Source organism: Eretmochelys imbricata, chromosome 1 (genome assembly GCF_965152235.1).
Source record: "Eretmochelys imbricata isolate rEreImb1 chromosome 1, rEreImb1.hap1, whole genome shotgun sequence".
In the NCBI taxonomy this organism is placed as follows: domain Eukaryota; kingdom Metazoa; phylum Chordata; order Testudines; family Cheloniidae; genus Eretmochelys; species Eretmochelys imbricata.
The window spans coordinates 311,284,326-311,305,131 of NC_135572.1; the positions used below are offsets into that span (position 1 = coordinate 311,284,326).

Consider the following 20,806-nt stretch of genomic DNA (forward strand, 5'->3'; position numbering starts at 1 on the left):
CAATTCAGCTGATGTAGCTACTTTAAAAGTCGCATACAGGGTGGAGTGACTTATATCATGATTTAAAGTATTTTATTTTTTAATACCAATCGATTTAAATCAGGTTTGTACAAATGATTTGTAAATTTGTGCTATTGAAATTTTAGAATAAACCAGAAAAAGAAGAAAAGGATGAAGGTAGGGAAGAAAGAGAGAAAATTAAGTATTTGATCCTTCGATCATTTAAGTGGATATATAATTTACAGTAGAACCTCAGAGTTACGAACACAGAATTACGAACTGACCAGTAAACCATACACCTCATTTGGAATCAGAAGTACGCATTCAGGCAGCAGCAGAGACCAATAAATAAAGCAAATACAGTACACTATTGTGTTAAATGTAAACTATTAAAAAAGGGGGGGGAGAAGTGGCTTATTTCTTCTGCATAGTAAAGTTTAAAAGCTCTATTAAGTCAGTGTTCAGTTGTAAACTTTCGAAAGAACAACCGTAATGTTTTGTTCAGAGTTACAAACATTTCAGAGTTATGAACAACCTCCATTCCCGAGGTGTTTGTAACTCTGAGGTTCTACTGTAATTCACATGACTCGTCCCATTGACATCAAGGGAACTACACATGTTCTGAAAGTTAAGTACTGTATGTGTGTAAATGTTTGCAGCATCAAGAGCTGAAATTGTATTTTTATTAAAGGTTTCTCTCTTAGCGGTATAAAATCTTTGTCACTTCAAAACAAAATTACTTTCACGTTAATAATGAATATGTATTTAGATATTCCATACATTGTAAGTTGCTGTGAACTTTTTTATGCACACAGGCCAACTACCTTCTCACCCCTGAAAAAGTCTGGCGTCACCATCACATACCCTAATAGTAGTTCCCTTTATAGTTAAACAGTATTAAATATCTATGAATGTGCAATTCTGAGGGCAGTAGTAAATCAAAGTAGTTATTGTCTTCATATGCAGAATCCTTATTCATTAATAACTTTTCAGCAATTATGAAATTCTGTACATTCTGATTGACTGAGGGCTCTGATTTGCATAATTGCTATAAGATGATTTTTTTAATTGCTTTCCACTGTGTAGGTCTCTTCCTTTTGGCCTAAGTTTGGCCTTCAGTCTATCAGAGTGGAGGACTTTGCATTGGCCATGTTTGCAAATCCCTTCACCAACTGGATACAGGACATAATTGAGAAATAAGTGTAAAGGTATGAGTATGCATGACTGTGCTCTGCATGGCTGAGGCAATCCCATTTCAATATAATTGTCCTTTTAGCATTTGTTCTTCAAATTTCCTTTTATCTCTCTTAATATTACCTACCAACACCAATCAGTCTTCATTGCTGTCCTGTCCAACTTTAGGTTCCTTTCTAGTAGCCACACTTGTGCTGGATTTTCATTTTTGAAATAATATTTTTTGCCCTGAACAATACTCTCTAGGATCTTGCCTTATAGCCATTCTGAGTTTTGTTTGTCCCTTCTATTTTTGTTTTCATTTTTAATGATGTTCTTGGATATGAATACTTCCTATTAATATAACAATATTTCTTATTCCGCCTCTATATTCATTCTGTGGATTTTAATTTCCCTTCCAGCTGTGAGTAACTAAAAATCCCCCTTCTTCAAGTCCAGCATCATAATACTACTTTGATATCATGGTATGGTTCTTCTTCCACCTTCATCCACTCTGAAAATATCAAACTTAATTAGGCTCTGATCACTGTATAGTGGCTGAACCATGCTTCCATGGGCATCGACTCCCCTCCCTATCTATGAATTGTTAACCATCCTTCCTGTGAACCAAAACTATTTAGCTTCACACAGCTTTACGTACAAATAGCCTTAACAGCCAACAAGTTGATGTCTAATACGCCTTTTGAGACCTGATGCAAGAGTGTGAATTAGAAATAGGTGATCATCTATGATATTTCATAGCTACTGAATAATTCCACAAATATTTTGTTGCTTCTGAAGTCACACATGGGATAAATGAAGTGGTCATTCTTCATTTCTCCTTCATACCCTGTTTAATACATTTTCAATATCTACTAGCAGATTTTGTGTGTTAATTCATGTGAATATTGGTATAGTGATCTGACTGCTTCTTTCAGTCAGTATGGAGATACAGACCATGTTCTCCTATTTAGTTGTAATTAAATCTCCGATTTACTTCAATGGGAGTGCCACATGCAGAAGTGGGGTGACAAGATGTCCCGATTTTATAGGGCAGTCTCGAGATTGGGGACTTTTTCTTATATAGGCACCTATTACCCCGCACCCCCGTCCCGATTTTTCACATTTGCTATCTGGTCACCCTATGTAGAAGGATGGCAATGAGAGCATATGTGTGAACTTGCACACCTAATATTTGCCCTCCGGCTTTTTTAGTAATGTAGTTGGTCAATAAATAATATACAGTGGCAATAATAACACACAGCAAACTACCTATCTGATCACTCTTTACCAAGGGTCACACTGTAAGCCAGATTCAGGGAGTCTGAATATGTCTGTCAGGAAAAGAATAATTCAGTGTAGTTGTAGCCATGTTGGTCCCAGGAGCGAGACAGTGTGGATGAGGTCATATCTTTTATTGGACCAATTTCTGTTCATGAGAGAGACCAACAGAAGCTGGTCCAGTAAAAGATATTACCTCACCCACCTTGTCTCTCTAGGGAAAAAAGGTAGTCAGGTGGTGCACAGCTTTGCTGCACTGCTCTCAGATCCCTCCTAACACATAAAATTCACATTCTGTGAGTAGTTAAGAGCTTTGGAGACAACACTTTGGTATGCAATCACAGGACACATGCATATTCTACTGTGTGCCCCTGATCCCCAACATGGACTGAGGTCTACTGGGATAACTTGTGCTCATGGCACAAGAAATTAGTGTAAGCAACTATGTGGAGGTTTTGTTACCACTCCAGGGCCAGCCAGAATATGGGTGGGAAAATGACATTAATCTTGAAGCTGTATTTTGTACCTATTTGATTGGAATAAGTAAAGGGAGACTAAATTTGTCTTTGTAAAATGAATTATGCTAGCTTCTAAGAAAGATATCTATTGGTGCAAAATATTTATTAGTATCCTTCACAGAAAAAAATATGATATTAAATGCAAAAATACCCCAAACAATTACTGTTTTTTCCTCATAATTAACTAGTATTTTTCACAAAACTCATCTAATTATGCATCAGTCATGGTAAAATGAAAGGTCAATAACTACAGATGCATAATTTCTCTCTGATATATTGCTGTTTGAAAATAGGTTTATGACAATTAGATGATTAATTTCCTTTTATTAAACACCATTATGAGACTTCATGTTGCATTCACCAGTTTATTACTGTTACTTTTTCTCTTTTGTTGGAAATTAATGCTGGATAACATCCAGCCTAAATAGAAACTCAGGTAGATGGGCGTTACATTAAAAAGAATTGCTGCTTCTATTTTTGTTTTTATTGCAGGAATGACCAAAGGCCACAATTAGGATAAAGGTCTCAGTGTGCTTGGGGGTCAATACGCTATCTTAGAGGCAGACATTTTTCTTGCCCCACAAAACTTACAGGTTAATATATTGACAATTAAAAAAAATACAATACGAGGGAGAGTTGGTGAAGGTAACAGTTATAAAAATATGTTTGTACTGGCTAGGGCTGTGCACAACTTGATGCTTATGAATAAGTTAAGTATTTTATATATATTAGCTTAAGGTACCACCACCCCAACTGTCCCGCACACTAAGTTAATTATAACACTAAACGATGTTCACTAATTCTGCAGCAGTCAATTCTTTCAGCTTCCTACTGGTCATCTAGATTTCTTAGACTGTGAGTTTCCTGAGAAAACAACTAGCAGGTTATGAGCACTACTGCAAGCAAACAATGTAATAACTGTTCAGCCTCCCACTCGTTGGTAGCATCTGTCTTCTTACTGTTGCCCAGATTTTAGTTGTGGGGTGCTCTTGACTGCATAGGCTCCCAGCTGTTTGTCCCCTGTTCGCATGCTTAGAGGTTTCCTCATCACTATGTTTGGAGTCAGGAAGGAATTTTTTTCACCAAGACAGATTAGACTGTGGGTGGTGGTGGGTGAAATTCTGTGGCCTGCATGGTGCAGGAGGTCAGACTAGATGATCATAATGGTCCCTTTTGACCTAAATAGCTATGAAAAATCTATGACTGACCCTTGGTAAAGTTTAGGTTTGCTTTCCTTTGGTGTATCCAGAAAGGATCATTGGGCTGCACAGTTTGTAGTTGGAGGTGGTTCAGATCTTCTTAAATTGAAGAGCCTCGGAATGATAGTTTTGCTAACCTGTGGAGATTAGTTTGGAAAGTTTGTCAGTTGTCATTACTGAGTGGCTAGTAACCTGTGGGCTGTTTGTTAGAGAGCTTTTTTCCCATTCCCTTTTTCAGATAACCTAATCATAGGTTAAGCGACAAAGCGGTTTAGTAGTATCATTGGATTAGTACTAGGAAGAATCATACACAGATGTGTGGTTCCCCTACAAGCAGGCCGAAATCTCCTTAAGGGAAAGCGATGGCTATACAATTCTGGGCTTGTGAAGCTGAGTCATTAGGGGAAAGGAGGATGCAATGTAATTCCCTGGAGGGACAAAGGTTCCACTAATCTAATGGCTGAGACTATATGTAGCTATATAATCACTCGGTTAATTTGCTGCTATCCAGTTAATAAAGTTGAGGCCTGTTGCCTTTAACTCAAGTAAGTGCATGTGCGTGTGTGCATCCCTACATGTTTGCCTTTGCATGGTGCTACCAGTGATGAGAGTTAACTCTTGTATGAAACTTACAACATGAAAGACTGTTTGGAAGCTTATTTTACGTTCAGTGGTCAAAGTTAAAACAGTCAATCGTTTAACAAAATAAAATAGGGATTTTGGGGTGGAAAGGTGAAAGAATCTGGCTGTCTTCTGGCAAGTTTTTTGGTTCTGGTTATCTGCAAAGTATACACCGTTTGTCAGTATAACTGAGGAGTGCCTGTATAAACATTCTTGTTTCGACTGTTCCACATAATAGTTTCTTGTATCATATTTCTTCTGACCTCGCTATCTGAAACCAATTACAGGCGATCCATTTGGGCTGCATCTATTTTCATAAGAAGCCCAGGCAGCAGTGTTTTTCTCAGAGATGAATATCAACATCAAATATGCTTCTGAGTGCTTTGTTATTTATGTTTCAGAGAGATTTTGTAGCCTTCAGCTCTCAAGAATGTGTCATGCTGTGCTGTTTATACATTGAAGATATTAATGGGCGTAGATGTCATTTTTCATTTTAACGTCTCAAATGCAACAGGCTTATAGGTTAAACATTCTTATTTTTAAAGAAAAGATATGAGTGACATCTGTTTTCTACAAAATACACATTTACTTTTTAAAGCAGGAAAGTAATCTGTTTACCTTCTTTGGTAGCAACTTTCACTTTGTTAAAATGTTACATCTTATTAAATTAATTTGAAAGCATTCTTAAAATAGCAGAAATCTAGGGCTTTGGATACAGATAGTACATGACTCATATCTCCTTCAATTATCTTTAACACATATAAAAATGTACATCAAATTATCAACTTTAAAAGAGTGAATTATATACAATCAATTCTATTTTTGTTCTGCTTACATTTCAGATAGGTTGGAACTGCACAGTAAATATTAAGAAATAGTGTTCCCAATAAATACTTTATTGCAAGATGCAGTGAATTATGGAAACATATATGCCCAAATTTCCGGCTCATGCTGCCAATACTTAAACCATTATAATGATTTTCATTCACATTGTTAAACTAATTGTGATTCAATTGAAATCTTTAGTTCTTTTTAGTGTTTTCATCTACATGGCCTTTATTTTTCTACAGTTTTACTAAATTAGATAATTTAATTAAGTAAAAATGCCTCCTTAATTCAAAACAAATGTTATTGGAAACTGGATATTGTTCTGACTGCCCAAGTAACCTTTCTTTTGCTAGCATTCGAGTCGAAACTCTGCATAATTTTGACCAGCAAAGTTTGTAAACATCTGTTAGTTTGTTTTAGCTGAATTTTATTTAGACCACATGTTATCATCCAATTAGTTCACAGAACTTTATGAATGTTATCTGGAATTTGCCTTAATTTGATACATGACTGAAATGTAGATGTGTCTTCCAACATTAATATTTTACTTTAAATTGTCAAGTTGTTTTTCAAGGATTTAATAGCAGTAAATGAACTGGTAGAACTGAATGTTTTATTGTCCCCTAATTCTCACAGTTTTGAATAGTGCCAATAATAATTATCTGAGATGAATAATATGTCTCTGAGAAATTGTTTACTGAGAAGCAATACCAAAGTGTTAACCACTACATTGAGGAAAAAGGAGTCATGTGATAACAGACATAAGAACAAAGACTGTCAGCGATTTCTCCTTATGAGTTTTAAATCATCTCTGATCTTTTGAAATTGTTTTCTGTTCTTCTTCTATCTCCTGTGTTTACACTAATCTAAACTGCCACAATAAGCTCATTGAAGTATTCCGATAGTCATCATTTGTAAGACATTCTGTATTAAAAGATGAGCCTTTACTCTTTTAAAGATGTCTCTACCTGCACATATAAATCAAGCCAGTTTAAGTAGTATAGCTTTTTATGCAAACATATCCTGTTGTGGTGTATTTCTTTTTCATAGACTGTGACTTCTTTTGTAGTGGTTAGGATTCATGCTTTCTTATAGTGATGCTGTGCTAGAATGCTACCCATGATTTGAGCAATTGCTTGGCAAAATTCTGAGATGCTTCAGATTCTGGTTCTCTGATTCTCTGGTATAGTAAATCTAGAGCTGTGCCAGAGATTTGATTCCTTTTTATATTGGTGCTAGTTGTCTGTGTTTCTGAGGAAGATTGGGACACTGAAACAACTTGCAGAGTGTGAAAATAACCCATGGATATTACTATTTTCAAGCATTGATCAGTCTGTATACCAGCAAGATGCTGTATTATGATTTTTCCAGATAAAATCAGTTTAATGAACTTTCTGCTACCACTACAGATAAAGAGAAATTAATTATTCATGGCTCTTTCCGTCTTCTGTTTATCTTCAGATCTCTTCACTGGTCCTTGTAACACCACCATCCGATTGGTGAGCTATGCAAGCTCCTGTCAATTCAACAGTGCAATGATTCCAGCCTCTCTTTAATTCCAGTCTCCCTCGGGTAGAGCTCCAAAGATTGTGAAGGATCATAAAACTCACTACAAATCAAAATGAATGTGATGCCTGAGCAGTACCATTTCTCAGCCAAATGTTTCAGAATGGGACCTTGGGGCCAAATCCTGATCCCAGTGAAGTCAACGGATATTTTTCATTGACTGCAACAAGACCAGGATTTGGCCTTTAGAAACTATTCATGAACTATGATTGCAAAGAAAATTATTGTTCTATTTAGGGGAGCAAATAGAACACAAGTTCTATGGTGACAAAATACTCCAACTGCACATTGAAATACATTGAACTGTACTTGTTTTTAAAGAACAGAAGCTGGGTCTCTCTCTCTCTCTCTCATTACCTAGGTTCAGGGGAATGTAATAATCCTTCTAGTGCTGAAGCTGACCTGTAATTACTTGAGAATTTGATGAAACAATAAGCAGATTGTTGTGGGAATGTATCCAAATGTTAAAAGTATGCTTTGCAAACTTGTACCAGATCCTTCTATGGGGAGACAAATCAATGTTGTTAGGAGATGGTGCTAGTGCATTCAGTTTGTTTACTTTGGTTTTCTATGTCTGCCTGCCTTCTCAGAAAACTTGCTTGGAGCCAGACTGTAGCAGCCCTCTCTCTGTCTTTTCATAATTGATCAGGGGATGACTGCCTTCCCTGAGGGTTAAGACGTGGCAACTTTTTCTGTTTGCTCAGCATCTCAATGCAGTAGTTCAAACATTGTTCACACCAGCTGGCAGTGTAATGCCATATGCACATCTTGTCAAAGCAACTGTTGTCATGGATACTAGAAACTATCTTAAAAACCAGCTCATTTGAGTCTAATCAAAATTGTACCTTTCTTTATCAGCTGAGAATCTTGATTATTTTAGGAGAATATTGATGAAATAAGATTTCATTGTATTGTGTTATAGATACTGTATGTTCCAGTAACAGCAATATGACGTAGTTTAATACATTGTTAAATAACATAACTGCTATTCACTGAACTCAGACATTGAAGAGGGAGGAGAAAAAGAGTTCTTCAAGTAGCTTCATTATAAATGTTTTACAATTAGTTTAAACTGTTTTTCCTTTTAAAAAAATCTTTTAGTAAGTAAGTACTGTTTTGTAGCTCTTGTTTTTACAATAATTGTATGGACAAAATTCACTTAAACTAGCGCTCTTCTGGTAAATGGAATGTTTATATACATTTCTATTGCTTAGCTTTATTTTGCTGAGTTGGAATGAAAACATAAAATAAATGAAAACATCTTATATTTTGATTGGGATAATGTCATCCACAGAAACTAATCTGATTGGTGGAGTGGTAATTTCTTTGTTCTCTGATTTTACTAAGAATGCAAATGAAAACCACTCAGTTTTATTTAGCATTAAAACTGCACTTTATTTTGTCAAAGGAGAGGTTTCCCCTTGAATTGTAAGTACAAAAAAGTGTTTTTAATCTTCAATGAATATCCTTATTAATTCACTTTCAAGATAATCTGATGTTGATTTGTCAAATTTAATTACAGCTTCCGGTAACACTTGAAGTCTACTGCTTTTGCTTCAAAATTGTAATATGAAAATGCAAATTGAATGATAATTTACAAGGGAGTGGGCATTTTAGTTGAACACTCAAAGACAAGTTCCTTGTGGAAATGAGGCTATTGATGCAGTTTATGATTTTTCCTCTTCAAGCACTTTAAACAAATTAACTTTATTTCCTGCAGGATTTCATGTACATCCATAAATTCTAGTGAAGTCTTATATATGTACATTCTGAGGATTTTTCTTGTGTATTTTAAGAAAAACTCAAGTCTAATGATTACAGATTGAATAGGAGGAGACTATATTTTCTCTGAATGTACTTACCTAATATTCACAGTGACTAACCAGCCTCTTTCTATGAAATGTTCAAAAATTATTTCAGGATTGTCTTTTTACTTTTAGGCACTCCAAGCAGCAAGACAGCTTCTCTTACAGCAACAGACAAGTGGACTGAAATCTCCTAAGGGCAGTGATAAACAGAGACCACTGCAGGTTAGTAAAATATGCTTATCTTTGGGGCCTTATTCACAAGGAAGTGCATTGTGCTCGCGCATCTATGTGTATGTCTGTAGTGTACTCTTGCATATGTACAGTTTCACAAATACAGTAGATATGCTTGCGTGCTAGTAGTTCATTTCTGATTCATAAAGAAAACTCACTGCACAATAAGAAAATGCTGTAGTTTGTAGATACTTAAAAGGTCACTTACTACAGAGATTGATGCAAACCAAATCTGAGTTCAATAGCTACAATATAAAGAATGTTTGTATAGATATCTTGAGAGATTTTGTGTGCTCTTACTCACAAATGGATGTAAAAATTCCTATGTCAAGACTAAGAGTAAAATGATGTCTAAGAAAACAAAGCAGCCCTAGATAATCCAACAGCATTCTAACCAAGGGACAAATGCAGAACAACCCAAAGCTGCCAACACAACTCGGTGAATTGCAAAGGAGCTGCACCTGCTGCTTTTAGAAAAATATATTCTAGAGTTTCATATTTGAATGCTGTGTTTCATTCAGATTATGTGAATTGTTTTACCACATGTTGAGTAATTTTTTCAAATACTTTATTGATAAAAGCATGTGTGCCATTTGTAAAAGGTAAAACATGCTATCCCAGGAAGGTTTTGTGGGTTTTTTTGGTAAATTTTACCTCATTTGTAGGTTGTTGTAAGTAAGAGTTACATATGAAATTATACACTGCTAACACCAGAGATTCTCACTCATTTCAAGCAAACCAAATATTCATATTTTCACTGGTGAACAGCAAAAGCAATATGTGAGATGATTGTGCATGGCTCTGAGTGTAAAGAAAGTATAATTCCTCCCATCTTTTCCCTCACAGCCCCTATCTACTTTTCCGGGGGAGGCTTAAGGCCTTTTGGAGGTCACATATTCTTTGGTAGGCCAGTGAATTTCTGTGTGATGCCTTTCTGGTTGGTGTTCTCCACTGAGCCAGAATTCCAAACAGCCACTTGGGGCTGCTCTGCATCCTCAGTTCACCTTCTTTAAATAAGTGTTTTTTTGTCTCAGATGTAATTTGTGTGGTGTGTTCTTTGGCTTTAGTCTTCATGCCATTTTTCTCTTCTGGGGTGTCTAAGGGAGTATCTCACACACAAGAGCTTGCTTTCTTTCTTTCTTTCTTTCTTTCTTTCTTTCTTTCTTTCGAAATTTTGCCAGAAACATTATGTTCACTTATGCACTTTTTAATGTAATTCCACATTTTCACCCTTTTCTTTGTGACACATTCATGAAGGAACATAAGGACTCGTTCACACAGCTCTACGCTTCCACCTTTTTCCAATGTGCTTTTTAAATTGCAGCAATTTGCATACTTACGAGCTGTCTCAGCTCAGTGAGGACTGCCCTGGCTTTTTTAAACCAACTGTAAGTGCTTACAACCAGGCCAAAGACACAGGCAGATGTCTAAGGGGAATTAAATATATATAGTTGGCATCATGCCATGAGGATCTGCTGTAGAAAGCAAGCAAGAGTCCTGAGACTGTCTCAGCTTCCCCACCCTTCTCCTCAGTGTTGGCTTTTCCCTCTACTGGATGTTCTGAAAGCTGAGGACAGAGACAAAAAAAAGTGGCCATAGAGGCAGCAGCTGCCTGACCTGCCAGCCATGTTTCTTCAGTGAGTTCTTAAGGGTAGGATTGGCAGCTCAACGCTCCACCCACCACCTGATTTTTATATCCGGTCTAAGGAGCAAAGTGTTGGAAGGAACAGCCAGGAGGGATGGACAGTGATGAAAGAAGGGAGAACACATAGACCTGAAACCTAGAAGGATGGTGATTATTTTGAGACAGGGAGAGAGTCTTCTGAAAGAGGGGGAGAGATTGGAGGAGATGCTCTGTGTCCTCAAATTCCCTCTGGATCAAACATGGAGGATATGCCCTGTGTCTTTCAATCTCCCAGGAAAAGGGAAGGTATGTCTACGTTAAAATTAAACAGCCACAGCTGGACCATGTCAATTGACTTGAGTTCACGGAGCTTGGGTTGTGGAACTTTTGTAATTGCTTTGTAAGTATTCGGGCTCCAGCCTGAGCTTGAACATCTATTAAACAGTCCCATAAACTGAGTCAGCTGTCATGGGCAGCCATGTTTGTTTAACTGCAGTGTATAGACATGCCCTAAGTGGTAAAGATGCCTCTTGCTTCCTTCTCACCAGTGGTGGTGAAACAGGGGAGGAGTAAATAAAGAAAGCAAATAGCAAATATTTTCTTTTCAAAAGCTCTCTAAAGCCAGGATTGCTGCTTTTTTGTGCCAGATTTTGCTCTAGACACCCAGAATGCCCACAGTGGCTCATATTAAGTGTGTGCACTTTATCTGATACTTTTTAAATTAAAGAAAAATGAAATTTGCTCTCCAACTTCAGTTTAGGTATCATATGTCGTAAATTAAGGCCTGAGTATAATTCCATTTTTATTTTTCCTTCTGACTGTAAAGTGTATAAAAAGATTTGAAAATAAGTCCTTGGAGCTTTTTTATTTCTGTCATTGACTGCTAATACAGAGCTTTGCATTGTTCGTTATGTAGTGGAAATTTACATCTTGAGCATTATGATGCCTGTTAAGCCAAATGTTGTAGTACAGGTCATAAAATTGTACAACATTACTATATCATTATGCCAGATTTAAATGGTAACTTAATGCCAAAGTTTCACAGCAATAGGTACCGATACATATATGTTAACAATGTGGAGTTTAGAGGACACAAATACAAAGAAACGTATGCTTGAAGTAAAAGGGGAGAACAAACTTCTCCCACCAAAATATTAAATTAGTTTCAGAATTAGTGTGTTTCTAATTTCAGAGCAACTGACCAATCTGGCAACTGGAAACAGATTGGGACTACATTATGAATCTAATAAAACTTTTAAACTAGTTTACATATCTGCAGTCAAATGGGGGAGTTAGGTATTATTTCCCATTGCACCACTTATGCACTCCATATTTTGATGTAAATAAGGAGCACATACATAAGGAGAAAGAACGAGGAAAAAATTTTATATTTTTGTAGCCATTGGGTTACAAATTTTATTCGGTGTTTTGAAACATTCAGTATGGTATTTTATGTGTGTTTTCTTTATTACTCAGAAACGTGCAGTATTTTAGTGGCCTGTGGCACACATTAGCTAATCAGCAGGTTGAAAGCTTACTGCAAAAACTTTCAACCTCCCTTCACACTCCTCTACAAAAGTAGGGTTTTGGGGTAGTGGGCCATGGATTTCTTACAGTACTTTACACACAGTATGCCTTTAGGGAACCTTCCGGGATCATTCTAGAGGAATTCGGGTAGTGATCCAAAGCAGTTCTTACTTGCTTCTTATGAAAAAATCCTTTTGAAAGTGACAGCATGTTATATAAGCTGGATAAAAGGAGATAAGTCTTATGTTTTGCATTTTATATGTATATGTATTTATTTATGTATTGAAATAGAAAAATATTACCGTTGTCTGGTTAGATCACCAATATTATTTCTTAAAGGTGCTCGTGGTTCAGACTTGGATGTGGCATTGTTCTGAATGATAACTGCATAGCTGTAAAATTTATATAGATGGCCTGTGCCCAGAATGCGTATGTCTATCTACTTACCTCTATTTTTTATTTACATTTTTTCTGGGTTTCAGGGCTGCAGATGGCATAAGCATTAGCATGTCTTATGCAAAACAGAGAAAAACATCCCATTTGACAAGCTTGAGTACGAGTTGTAGTAGTGATTTTACTTTCATGTATAGATATCTGAATAAATGTATTTGAAACATGTTTAGATATGCCATTCATTACCCTAATGCACAAATTGAATGGATCCAATCAGTAGGTACATTGATTAACAACATATAGCAGAATAACTAAATAGGGATAAAGGAGTACTTGTGGCACCTTAGAGACTAACCAATAAATAAATAAATAAATTGGTTAGTCTCTGAGGTGCCACAAGTACTCCTTTTCTTTTTGAGAATACAGACTAACACGGCTGTTACTCTGAAACCTAAATAGGGATACTGATGAGAACAGAAGATATTATCCTAAGTATTATGAGATAATATCTTTTACTGTCTTATCTGTACATCCTTAAAAACATATTGTAATACTAAGGATAAGATTTCTGTAATGTTATTTTTGGTTCCTGAAAATTCGTTATCTTCACTAGTGATGCTGTGATTATGGTGACCTGTCATGGAGCAAGCTGGCCACACTCCTGGAATTATTTAAATGCATGACAGTACATTCCCAGAGTATGTATAATACATAAAAATCACTTAGACTTTTAGAACCTTTTCAGAGAAGTAACTTTCCTACAGCCACTGAAGAATCTAGTGTCATGTAGCTTAGGGATGAAAACTGGCAGCATTATTGTTCTTGTTACATGTACAGCCATGAGTCAGACTTGTGGTTCTTCAACAACTGTGCGAATGCTATTGATTTGCTATCATAGTTGAGCATTAGTGCGCTAGGATTATTTCCTTTATTTCAGGTAGTCTAATCTTTACATTGTTCATGTTTTACATTCCACTGTAGGCTGCATAACTATTTGGATGGCAAGCTACATTTTTTTTCTATAAGATCTATGAAAATCTGTTTGTTTTTTTTCTATCCAGTGTAATCTCTATAATGGAGCACTTCACTTTCATGAAGTCAGTCTTCAAACTTTTTCTTAATTGGAACAAACTAATATTTGTTTTTAATTCTGTAGGGTAATGTATTTGTAGCTAACTGGTTGCTTATTAACATCTTGGTGCTAGAAGATTTGGTGCTTCCAACATCAATACGAGTGCATTTTGTATTAGGATGCTATGTCAGGAAATCATGACTCCTGGAACCAAAGGGTTAAGCTCAGTGTGTACCAAGCCTGTTGTATAAATATCATGCTGTAGGGAGTGTTAGTTGTTAAGGTAAGCTTTGTTTGTTTAGTATGAACACGTCATTGAAATAATCATTTTATAAAATTTGGTTTTAGGAAAGTTAAGTATACACTTAAGTTTCATTACTTAATGTTTATTTTCTTAGTGTTTAGTATCAAGAATACCAGAAGTTGGAAATACGCGTTGGAAGTTGGAAATATATAAAATGTCTAAAATGTCAGACACTATCTTTTTGTAAAGTATTTTATTCAAAGATAAGTCTGACAATGCACCTTCAGAACAAAGAGATTACAAGCCCTGATTTGTCATAGAGAGGTCATTGATCCTACAAAATATTTTATCTCATTGTATGTTAATGACAAATGGAAATTAATAAAGAACAACTCAGAAATAAAATTAGAAAAACAAAATACTGAACAGCATATTTTGGCTGGTGAAGGTATGAGCAAGCTATGGGTGTGTGTTGGTGTATGTATGTGTATATGTGCAGGTGTATGTACATGTGCATACAACATGTGACAGAGAAAGAACCAGTGGTGGAACTGAGAGGGGTCTGTTTGGGCGGAGTAAAGAGTGAATGGGGTTCTGAGTGGTAGCGTAAAGAGTGATAGGGTTAGAGGGAGGTAAACAGTGCACCATTTTCTTCAGAAGATAGAAACGCGTGTTCCCACAAGGACACCTATGTAGCCTACTTCTGGTCTCACCTGCCGGCTCTCCCTGCCTCAAGCTGCCCCTAATTCAGTCATCTGCCTTGGGATCTTCTGGTAAGATAAATTGGTATAAAATAGTGAACAAAAATATTATACTTATTCAAGAATGGATTTTAAAAACATAACATGTATTGTAATATAAAGAACCTGATGAGAAAGTGAAAAAGGACAAAATAGGCATAAGTGGGTAGAATAAATTGGAGAGCAGAGGAAACAGCTGGGGAGCATGGGCACTTGCCTTTCAGTTTTGTCTTGGGGCCTGTAAATACGGAATACAATCCTGGTCTCACACCTAACTATACATGGGATTCCTGCTTAAAACACATAAAAGGAGAAATAAATGTTTTGGATAATAGCATGCATTGGGTTTCCTCTGTGCCAGGTCAACCAGAAATAGAAATCAATTTAATTAGTCCAAAACTCTCTTTCCAGATCTTCCAGCCAACTATATTCTGTACAACTCTTCCACTTAAGACTAAGTAAGCCCTGTTTAGCACAGGAGCAAGGCATGAGCATTTTGTACATACTCGAGAGCATTGATTTGGAGAGATGCAAATGTCTAATATGTAAGAGGAGAATAGTGATAAACAGACTCGCCCTCTTGAGTATAATCCTGAAGGAAATGTGTGGCCTACATATAAGCAAACATGGAGGCTTGGGGTAAATTAAATCTGGAAGCTAGCTGCTGGAAAGGCATAAGTCCCATTTTCCCTAGTAAGTCTGCTATGAAGGATATGCAGTTATCCTCTAAGGTGAAAAAATTTGCATCAGTGATACCCACTCTAAAGGCAAGGATAAACCCTAGAGAGGAAGAGGAGGCAAGGGAGTTATTTTTAGTTAAGGTGAGTGTGTCTGTGTGCATGTGTAAACTTCCATGCTTTCAGCAGTGTAGAAGACAAGAGTTCCATGTAATGTGGAGAGATCAATATGGTAAGAAAGGAAGGAGCCAGGCTGTAATTCAGATGTGTATAATAATTCTATGAATGGATACATAATATTGTATTGGAAATATTGTAAGGAAAATGCTTTTAAAAACCTGATTCTTCTCTCATTTATATGGGTTTTACCCTCATGAATAGAGGTCCATTCCAGAGTACCTGTCCTCTCTTTGATTATTTATGTTACTGTTATCTTTAAGCCACAACATCTGTCAGGACAAGTATTGCTTTAAATCACTTCTCACTGTTAGAAACATCAAACATTTAAAAAAAAATAGTCAGCCAATAGATTCCTAGAATGCCTCTATCACATTCTAAATACTGAAACGAATGATTTTGTATAAGATATTTTATGTTGTTCATCACCCACTTTAGTTTTCATATGATTTATTGTTGCTGAAAATGTCTTTTCAGCTTATATTAAACATCTGTAGCGTATTCATGCTGTTTTTTTCACTGATAAAACAAATGTTTCTGTTAGATATGTATGTAAAATAGTTCTGCAACTCTTCAGATCCTGTGAGTTTTATAGGGACATATATCGAAAAATTGTACATATGCGTACTGTGCTTTCCACGCTTCTACTTGCAGTGAGTGAGAAGGAGATGATGTAGTAATGGCTGGAGGTCTGTGTGTGATATAGAGAGAACTCTTTGGGGCAAGGACCATTGCTTTCTGTATAACACCAAACACACTGACTGCTCAGTGAATAGTGCATTATAATAATAGATACATGTAAGCACCTAGGTAGGTTGCAATATTCTAAATATTCTTGGGAGCTTTTTGTAAAAGTTTAGAAAGCATATTAATTTTCAATGTATACAGGTGCGACAGTTCAACCTCCTGGTTTCTATGCCTCTCTCTCTCAGAATTTTATTACTGTAACTGTCTCTGAATCCTATATCCTTTCTTTTACTGTTGGTTAGGAATTTTCCAGCAAAACATTTTTCGTCGGGAAATGTCGATTCATCATGAGTGAAACAATGGGAAAGGGTCAATTTGGACAAATTTTTAGATGAGAATTTTTTTACAAGGTTTCATAATTCTCAAAGTGTCCCATGCCAATATTTTTAAATGAGGTTGAAATCAAAATGAAACATTTTGAAATGACTGAAACAAAATTTTCAATTTACCTCATTAGATTTTTTGCAGATATGAAATCATAAAAATTTTTGAGATTTTGACTTTTTGTCCTGATCCCGGGTGGGAAAATGTGTTGACATCTCAGGAATTCTTGTAGGATTAGAAAACCATTTCCTGTACATCTGCTTTCTTTGCTCCTGTCATCAGTCTCCTGTCCCCTCACCTTCAAGTTACCTATGTTGCTGATCCTCTGACTATCCCTACTGACTGTGGAGTGGGGGAAAAAGTCGGGTTGCCAATTTTGATTGGACGTATTCCTGGAAGTTTCATCACATGGTTTCATCTTTAATTAAATTAAATTAAAGATTAATCTTTGATTTCTGGAGACTCCAGGACAATCCTGGAAGGGTTGGCAGCCCTAGGGAAAAGTATCCCAAGTTCACTCACTCCTACTCTTCATATAGGCTCACAAATTTCAGGCCCAGGATTTAGAAAATAGTTATTCTTTTCTCAGACTAAAGAGCGGACCCATAGCCCCAAATTCTTCTCATGATGGATCCTGCCATTTGCCTTATACCAGGAACTACTGCTGTGAATTGGATGGATGGAGGAGTGTCTGTCTTTTTCCTTATCTGGTCTGTAAACTACAGGAGTCCAGGCCCTAAAAATAAGTTTCTTTTCTTTGCACTGCCTCAACAGCTGGAAACCTTTACCCACTCCCAACCCGCCCCCTATGCTCCCTGCACAGCCTTCACATTCACCATAACTGCTCCTTTTTCTGCTGCGTGAGTAGCTCCTTTATGGCTGTGGGAGATGCAGGTTTTCGTGAGCCACTCTTCCAGACTTTTTGCAACAGCTCTTACTGGTCTGATTCTCCCACTAGCTGGCTGACTGCCCAGAAAAGCCTGTGAAGAGCTGAGTGGGGATGTGTGAATGGCTCCCCACTCAGCATGATTCTATTAAAGGGTCTGCTCCCAAGCAGGTTCCTAATTACACTGGTTTAAGATTCCACCACTCAAGCAGGTGTCTCATACCATCCTTGAATTTAACAAACATATCAGTGTACAATGATATAAAAATTGCTGATCCATAAAACAGCCAAGGAACATATTCTGTAAACTACTTAGCATTCTGAATTGTTTTTGCTTAATTTTAAGTCACTGTCTCTTTTGCATCCAAGTCAGATATGGTGATTCTTTGTTCTGTAATTTTAAAAATAGCTTCAAGTGAAATCACTGTCAGGGTATAAGTTATCTTTCCAGCGGCATTTATTTAATTAAGCAATTGTAAATGCTTACAGAGAAGTTGTTTCAAAAACAATGCCCTCTGTCTAGACATTAAAGAACCTACACCCAGATGTAGTGATATATGTTGTTAGTTCTGCTCCCTTCCAAATAAAAATCCAGGGCAGAAAGTCACATTAAAATGCCATTCTATCCGTTCCTTGTTTGCAATTGCTGATTTTTTTCTTAACAGATTCATTTTACTGCATAAATCAGATATTTGTATTGTTTATTCATTTCATGCTCATTGGGCTATATTTTTGGATATTTTACTTAGTGTATGTGTTAATTGTGCCATTGCTGTATCAACCAACGTGATTGCTTTGTCTGTAGTTTGCATATTTCAAAAGGAGAAATTAAGTATCCAGTTATATGCCACCTTCAGGGTAAGTGTTCCTCTTAGTTCACACTTCAACTTGCCAGGATAGGTATGAGATTAAAAAATGAATTATTGAAATTAACTAATTGATCATGCATTACTCTTACTTTGTATTTTAGTCATAAATCTAGCAACAGATTCTCTCAGTGCACACGTCAGGAACCAGAACGTGTCATAATGCAGAGTAAAAGAGCAGCTTAATACCAACCTACAAGTACTAACACTTCTAATGCTGGCACTTTTTTTTTTTTTTTTTTTTGGTCTTAAAATTGCCACCTTGACATCTTCTGTTGTTGGTGCTACTACACGTTCTCCAGTGATAAGCCACGGGGTGCACTCTAGATCTTTGTGTGCCAGGTTGAGGAAAACCAATTTATTTCTTACTATATACCAAGGTGTAATAGAACTAATGGTGCAAAATCTTACAAACTGAAACAGCTACTCAAGCAGTCTTTGAAAAGCAGCCCTACAAAAATATCATGGAAAGGGAACATTCCTGTATTCCAACAATATCAATATGGTAAGCGTCCCAAAGAGGATCTCAAAATGTAAAGGGTTAATTAAATTCTCCCTTCAGTCACCACATCTGTCCAAGAAAACTCTATCAGTAGATGGAAGAGGAGGCCTGCATGCTTGATGTTGAAGAAAACACAACATAACATGTTAGAAACATTTCTCTAGCAAGTATCTCTTTCAAATTGATGCTGCTATTATTTAGAGCATATAGAACCATGGACATGGTACTTAATAATATTAAAAATGCATACATCACAAAAGGTATTACATAATATAGCTTACAATCTAAAGGCCCAAACAGATATCATATAATTAAAACCTCAGTCAGTGAAATTTCATGAGTACTTCAGTTCCTTATGGAACAGTTGGGTTTTGGGGAGTGATTTTTGAGGCAGAGATAATTATGAGCAAATAAAGATAGATGAATGGTTGCTTGGTCTGTGGTCTTTGCTGATCTAAATGAAAGAAAGCATGGAGTCAGGAGTGGATGATAGAAACAAAGGCAGAAACATAGGAGATGAAATTCCAGACTCACTTAAATAAGTTGCAAAACTCCAGTGAGAAGTATATGATGTTAATTTGTCCATAAACTTCTTTAGTCCTGAAAAGCTTGCTTCACTGATTTTAACCCCTCTTCAGATTGTGTATACACACAAAGTAGGTGGTGTGTTAGTATTTCATGCCAGTTGACCCATGTAGTTATTTTTTAATATATTTTTATTTATTTTCAATAATCATTGATAGGTAACACTGTAGAGCAGATAGAAAAAGTGTAAATGATATTTTAAATACAGCATGAAAACACAGGTGTATATTTGGAGTATTGTCTCCACTGACACTCCCTTTTAATATATTGTAAAGGCTTGGATGCTTGTAATTGTCTCGTTTGTTTATGATAGAAATAGGAGTTTTTATTAGCACATTTTGTGTACGTGTGGCTTTTACTTCTCTGTTTTATAAATTGACATTTTTCAATTGATGATATTAAAAATGTATCAGCTTCATCATAAATCGTAGGGCATAACAGAAATATAATTGGAGTGTTAAATGTGGATATTTGTATCTGGAAAGTAGATCCATCTCAAAACTGTCTCTTTTCTCTGCAATGTGCAGTATGGAAACCAGAAATTGCTGAATATATTTTCCAGAATCACAAATATTTTCAGGTTTCAGAGTAGCAGCTGTGTTAGTCTGTATGATCAAAAAGAAAAGGAGGACTTGTGGCACCTTAGAGACTAACAAATTTATTTGAGCATAAGCTTTCGGGAGCTACAGCTCACTTCAGCGGATGCATTCAGTGGAAAATACATACTTTGATCATGTTTAGCACTTATTTAGCATCTTCTATCCAGTTTTCTTATTTAAATATTTTAAAATAAATTAAATCTCACAGCACCTTAATGAGGTTAGTTTTAATACTCCCATTTTAAATATTGGGAAGCTGAGTTACAGAGAGGACTAGTGACTTGCACAACAAGTCTACTGAAAGTGTCAGAGCCAAGAATAAAACCCAGGTCTCCTTTTGCGGTGCTAAAAGAACCATGCTTAGGCCTTGTCTACACTTACTGGGGGTTCGACATGTGCCGAATGATGCATCGGCAGTCAATTTAGTGGGTCTAGTGAAGACTTGCTAAATCGACTGCCGATCACTCTCCTGTCGCCTCCTGTATTCCACCTGAATGAGAAGTGCAAGGGGAGTCGACGGGAGAGCATCTCCAGTCGACATCGCATAGTGTGGACCCCATGGTAAGTAGATCTAAGGGGGGAGGAATAGCTCAGTGGTTTGAGCATTGGCATGCTAAA

The 20,806-nt window shown here is 36.5% G+C and overlaps 1 protein-coding gene across 22 annotated transcripts in view; it reads left to right on the plus strand.

The window, feature by feature from the left end:
• The window catches only part of FOXP2 (forkhead box P2), a 240,421-nt gene that overhangs the window by 77,388 nt on the left and 142,227 nt on the right, over positions 1-20,806 (plus strand). For 20 of the 22 annotated variants that reach the window (XM_077807815.1, XM_077807820.1, XM_077807822.1 and 17 more), the window contains one exon: positions 9,127-9,216. The exons of the other annotated variants lie outside the window; for them this stretch is intronic. In XM_077807815.1, coding sequence (XP_077663941.1) covers positions 9,127-9,216 — 90 coding nt within the window. The remainder of the gene's footprint in view (positions 1-9,126; positions 9,217-20,806) is intronic. 22 annotated transcript variants of the gene reach the window in all.